The 5,654-nt window shown below is 53.7% G+C and overlaps 1 protein-coding gene across 3 annotated transcripts; it reads left to right on the forward strand.

Moving 5' to 3' along the window:
* Window positions 1-481: 481 nt before the first annotated feature.
* On the forward strand, window positions 482-3,962 carry LOC119103723 (uncharacterized). 3 transcript variants are annotated; one of them, XM_037227356.1, is made up of 4 exons: window positions 482-650; window positions 2,309-2,617; window positions 2,949-3,168; window positions 3,472-3,962. In XM_037227356.1, the coding sequence occupies exons 2-4, from the start codon at window positions 2,323-2,325 to the stop codon at window positions 3,602-3,604; spliced, it is 648 nt and encodes a 215-aa protein (XP_037083251.1). In that variant the 5' UTR covers window positions 482-650; window positions 2,309-2,322; the 3' UTR covers window positions 3,605-3,962. The 3 variants fall into 3 exon arrangements, with proteins under 3 accessions (XP_037083251.1, XP_037083250.1, XP_037083252.1); XM_037227355.1 differs by having other exon boundaries at window positions 482-584; XM_037227357.1 differs by having other exon boundaries at window positions 487-577.
* Window positions 3,963-5,654: the final 1,692 nt, after the last annotated feature.

Genomic DNA, 5,654 nt, shown 5'->3' on the forward strand with positions numbered 1-5,654 from the left:
TCCAATAGTTTGCAAAGGTTGCCCGAGATAGTGCTGAATAAGAAGCAATTATACGCCAGTCTTGATCGGATGATACCTATGTGAAGTACGGTAAGCGTCGTTTGGTCTGCACCCCACGTATAACCAGCAAGGCACCTGAGGACGTTGAGCCGTTTGAAGCAACGGTTACTGGTATCCTCTGGGCTTGGAAGGCTAGACGTGAGTCCAATGTTATTCCCAGAAATTTGTGCGACTTGCAGAATGGTACAGGAATACTACAAATTTATGGAGAGACAGCAAGTGATAGTAATGGACCCCGTTTGAAAATGAGCATAGCGGACTTTGGAGCGAAGAAAAAGAAGCCTCATTCTAAGCGCCAATTCACACAATGAAAATATGCTACTGTATTCCCTGTACACGCTGCTTCCAAATAAGATTTGGAGGCCTTAATGACTGGTGTGAGACGAAATATCTAAAGGTATTTATTCCATGTGGCGGAGGGACAGCCATCACATAAGCGGAGTGCATAGGAAGAAGAGTGATGCCCAGAATTGTCGGCCGTCGGGAAGTCGAATTGCGGTGAACGGGAAGCATTTCGGTGATAGGTCGGAATCTTATGAAGTTGTGGTGTTCTGGCGGTTAAAATAGCCGTAATTAACGAAGGGAATGTGGTAAAAGACAGCTGTGGACAGTGCTCGCTTTTCTCTATTTTGACTTGCAGGTGTTTCGTATTTACTACACTGAATGGGCTGCACCCTGCTCATGTTGCATCACCGTGGTTGCTTGTTGGCCTCCTTGCAGAACGAATTAGTGATCACTGCTCACTCTCAGGCAGATACCAAAAATGCCCTGTATTGTGGGGACTAATGGCTTATGCATGATGAACAGATAATCTCTGAATGCATTTCAGTGCTGGCTTGTAGCACTTGTTGCTGTATGGTTGCACAAGTTGTATGGTGCTTGCCTGTTTCATCCAAAGCATCATGAGCAACTCATCTGGTATCAAGTCCCATACACAATCAGGCTACTTGTGATAACATATATTGCCTGGCAATAGTTCTGAAGGGCAGATGCAGTAGAGCACATTGGCTAGCATTGTGATGGTGCATCTGATGGGTCCCAATACTTTGTTGACACCTATTGCTGGAGCTGCTGTTTGTTTGTGAAACATGTAATTTTGAGTGGTCTGTGGTCAATACCAAGGCTAGAATTGCACAGGTGTATCAGGTTGCGCTTACCTTATTGTAAAGGTACCTTATACAGATCACCTCAGTTTTCCATGGCTTTGATGTCAGACTTTAAGTGGTATGGCATGGTCATTCACCACTGCATCAATTCAGTTGACAGATTGATACCAGCATTGCTATTTGTCCTATTCTACCACATGAAATATTCTGTTTTTTGCATATTTGGGTGCATTGGTATGAAAAGAACATGGTAAATAGCTGTATTACATAAATTACTGAAGGAAACAGTTTCTTGATGCTGAAGAAAGCACTTATCTCTTGGGTCATGGGGGACTTCATGCCTCTCCTCAGGTCATGTGTCTGGATGCTGCAATGGCATATGCTCAGCTTGCCTTCTGCTATCCCAGGAACACCCTGCCCATGCAGAGTCGGAGACCAAAAAAAAAATGGGGCAGCGTGTGCATGTTTCAGGCACCTGGTTCTTGTAGAATTCTGATGTGTGGTATTTGATAGTGATCAGTATGTTTCAGCTGTCATTCTAGCTGTCATGTTGGCTTCAGTGACTGTGTGGCATACCACTCTGGAGGATCACTAGGCAGTCAGTGATCAGATTGTTTGAACTCTCTGGTTGTGGGTACCTAGGATGCCTATAGTGTTTTGCCCAGGAAATGGAAGGTATGGATTAGTCAGTGTGGCTGCCAGTTTGCAAAGTCAGTCAGTGTTCCAACTTACAGGAATTGTTCCTGCCAATAATTCAAAACTTTCGGGCTTTTAGTTTTAAGACAATAACTTTTCCATTGCCAAAAATTGCATTAGTGCTACTGACACAGAACAAAAGGTGTAATGTGTGGTGCAATATGGGCTTTGCCTCACTGCTGCAACCCTGTGATACAACTGCATCAGAGTGCACAAGCCATGATAACTTCATAGCTTTCCACAAACCCCATTTTATAGCAGTCTTTACTGTAATATTACTGTGTAAAACACACATGGCTGGCTAAAGGAATGATGTGCATATGAGGAGAAGATGATGGCCTTTTGTTGCATGCATGATTCAAACATAAATTTAACATCTCTGAGGTCATGGTTGTGTCAAAAACTTCAAAATTAGTGTAAGTTCATGGACTCATACTCACTTCTAGGCACACTCCGCAGCATGGGGAAAACCCGGCGAGCACGACAGGAACTGCACCTGCCGGCAGTCAGTGGCGAAGAACGCGGGCGTAACAAACCTGCCATGGTGGCGCCCGGCACCTCGCCAGCGGCCGCCTCGTTGCCAACAACCGGCAAAGGAATGTTTGCGGGACTGACGATCCCACTGGAGGCTTTGCAGCAGCGGCTGCCGGACTTTGACGCCCGATCTGTGCGCAGTTCCAAGTCCACCATCAGGGGCCAGGCAGCGATGAAGAAGAAGGACAAGAGGAAAGTACGTCACGAAGCCTTCATGCAAAGTGGGTAGCAAAGAAATCAGATAATAATCTTGGAATCAGAAACCAAACATAGTGTTTTATCTCTCGCGCTGGAAACTTCCGCCCAATTTATTTCCTCACTGTCGGTGTGTGTAACATCTAATACTATTGTGCGTACTGCGACTTTTGGTGGGCAACACTTCAACAACACTTGGTATGCTTTGGTAACTTATCCACGTCCAAAGGATGACTTACTTGCGACAGATCCGTGATGCCTGGCCCCAGCGGCCACACGCCCCGCCCGTCGCGGCCGACGGCGGGCAGCCACTCACGGGGCCGGCACACTGTCACGCCCCCTTTCTTCCGTCCGCAGAGCTCGACGCCGTGATGGAGTCGCTACGGAGCGCGCGCGCCGCCAAGGCGCGGCGCGCCACGGCCGTGGTGGGCGACCTGCAGCCTCTGGCGGCCGCGCTGCCCAACCCGGCCACGCTGGAGAAGGAGCGCGCCGCCCGCAAGGCGGCCCACGAGCAGCGCCGGCAACCCAGCCGCAAGCGGCGTGGCATGCCCAAGAAGAAAGTCCTGCATAAACAGTAGTGAGTACGCCTGACTGCTGGGCAGGGCTGGGGGGCGCTAGCTCTGTGTCGGTTAAAGAGACGATGGCGTTCGCTCGCGGGCTGTCGACGGCAGGGCTGGGGCTCGCTGGCTCTGTTCCAGTGAAGGAGACGATGGCGTTCTCTTCGAGGCGCCAAGCGACATGGATTCTGTGAAATGTTTACGTACGATGTGGTGTTGGTATGCGCTCGTGTTGTAGACGGGTTTCGAAGCATAATGAAGTCAGAAGAAGAAGTAATAAATTCCGACTGGGTGTCATTTAGTAACATATTTTCTCCTTTTAGCCTGGACGACATTGCCCAGTTTCAGCGAGTGATCGACCACCCCATCTATCAGGAGGACCCAGAAGGCATAGTTTCTGAGCACGTCCACCAGTGGTTGCTGAAGGACGCGGAGGGAATGGACGTCGAGGCCTAGTCCTCCGGCGCCCCGTGCTGTGCAGCCGTGATGTGTGTCACTTTGTGTTTTGTGGGAGCGAGTGCTTCTGCATATTGGTAACCCTGCATTGTGTGTTGCATTGCCATGTATTTGCCGATTATAAAAAGCTGACGTACGGCATTGCTTTGGTCTTATTTTATGCTATACGAAGGTGAAAACATGTTTGATACACTAATGGCACTACATGCAAGTGACTTCATACTGAGGCATGTATTTCGAGACGTAGTGGGTTCTGCATTTCACGCTGGAACCAAACTATCACTTTCCTGTTGTTTCTCCTGTAATAGTTTGCATGCACTGTGTTCGTTCAGTCATTACAAGCATCAGCGGTTCATGATGCGGTAGTATGTGCGACGCAACAATTATGATATAGTCATACCAAACAGTGCAATCGTCAAGCATGTCCATTCTGGGGCCATCAGCTGTTTCGTTACGGAGGGATCATGTCGCGCATCACGAGTATAAGCTTGCGAGTTAGCTTCATTGGCGCTGTTCACACCGGATTCAACGGTACTGGGCTGGAGGCTCTTGCACCCAGCGTAACTCGCGTTGAATTTCGCAACACCGAGATGTTACGGCCCAGAAGGCGTGCAATGCTGAGTGCTCGTCGGAAGCGTGCCTCGCCATCGCGGCCGGCCGGCTGGTGGGAGCAGTCGGCGGCGCGACAGAGCCAGGTGGCTGGCGGGAGCAGTCGGCGGCGCGACAGAGCCAGGTGGCTGGCGGGAGCAGTCGGCGGCGCGACAGAGCCAGGTGGCTGGCGGGAGCAGTCGGCGGCGCGACAGAGCCAGGTGGCTGGCGGGAGCAGTCGGCGGCGCGACAGAGCCAGGCGGCTGGCGGGAGCAGTCGGCGGCGCGACAGAGCCAGGTGGCTGGCGGGAGCAGTCGGCGGCGCGACAGAGCCAGGTGGCTGGCGGGAGCAGTCGGCGGCGCGACAGAGCCAGGTGGCTGGCGGGAGCAGTCGGCGGCGCGACAGAGCCAGGTGGCTGGCGGGAGCAGTCGGCGGCGCGACAGAGCCAGGTGGCTGGCGGGAGCAGTCGGCGGCGCGACAGAGCCAGGTGGCTGGCGGGAGCAGTCGGCGGCGCGACAGAGCCAGGCGGCTGGTGGGAGCAGTCGGCGGCGCGACAGAGTCAGGCGATTGGCGGGAGCAGTCGGCGGCGCGACAGAGCCAGGCGGCTGGTGGGAGCAGTCGGCGGCGCGACAGAGCCAGGTGGCTGGCGGGAGCTGTCGGCGGCGCGACAGAGCCAGCCGGCTGGCGGGAGCGCTGGCACGCGGCACTTAGCGCGATTCCGCCCGATGACGGAGACGGGCGGCGGGAACCTCACGGTTCGGTCATGCATGGCAGTGCTCGCGTCGCGTTGTTTGCCGGCAGCCCGTGCAGGCCGTCGCAGGGTGGTCGTTGTTAGTTGTGTCGCTCGTACTGAGGTCCGAGCCTCCATGTTTCCAATGCGAAGTCCTCACTGCACGCGCCTGGCACACTTCCTTCTTCCCGACACATGAGTTTCGCTAAACGCGGGCTCGGATTGGAAATGTATTCTAGGACTGGAAGCCGTGTGTATAAAACAACAACCACACGGTACACCTTTCACAGCACGCCGTCCGAGGCCCGCCGGCAAGGCCCTTAAGGCCCTCAAGGCCGTCCGAGGCCCGCCGGCCGCCGGGCGGCGCGGCAGTAATCTCTCGTATTGAACGCACAGTATAGACGTATCGGAACGGAAAAGCCAACGTGCAACGGCAACGGGAAATACTCTGATCAAACAACGTAACACGGGGTCCTGTCCCCGCGGGCGCCTCAGCGGCGTCCCGGCTCGGCTCGTCGGAGCGGGCGGTGGTTAACTGAGTGGGAACGTCCCACGGCTCGCGAGCCGGCCGCGTCGTGCAGGTATCCTGGACGGGCCTCCTCGCCAGCGCGCGCGCCCAGCCATCGGTCAACAATGATCGGTTGTTTGTAGGAACGAAAAATTGTGGAAATCTGTCATGCCACGGACTGACTAACTAGCGTCCACCTGAACTGTAAAACGCACTACCCGAGC

The sequence above is a fragment of the Pollicipes pollicipes genome, unplaced genomic scaffold (assembly GCF_011947565.3).
Source record: "Pollicipes pollicipes isolate AB1234 unplaced genomic scaffold, Ppol_2.1 Scaffold_5724;HRSCAF=6776_pilon_pilon_pilon, whole genome shotgun sequence".
Classification (NCBI taxonomy): Eukaryota; Metazoa; Arthropoda; class Thecostraca; order Pollicipedomorpha; family Pollicipedidae; genus Pollicipes; species Pollicipes pollicipes.

What these genes read in the sequence shown, in the direction of transcription:
- LOC119103723 (XM_037227356.1), top strand. Translation starts at nt 2,323, where the DNA reads ATGGGGAAAACCCGGCGAGCACGACAGGAACTGCACCTGCCGGCAGTC. An exon ending in TCACGAAGCCTTCATGCAAA is followed by an intron (nt 2,618 to 2,948) that starts GTGGGTAGCAAA and finishes TTCCGTCCGCAG; the next exon opens with AGCTCGACGCCGTGATGGAG. An exon ending in AAAGTCCTGCATAAACAGTA is followed by an intron (nt 3,169 to 3,471) that starts GTGAGTACGCCT and finishes TTCTCCTTTTAG; the next exon opens with CCTGGACGACATTGCCCAGT.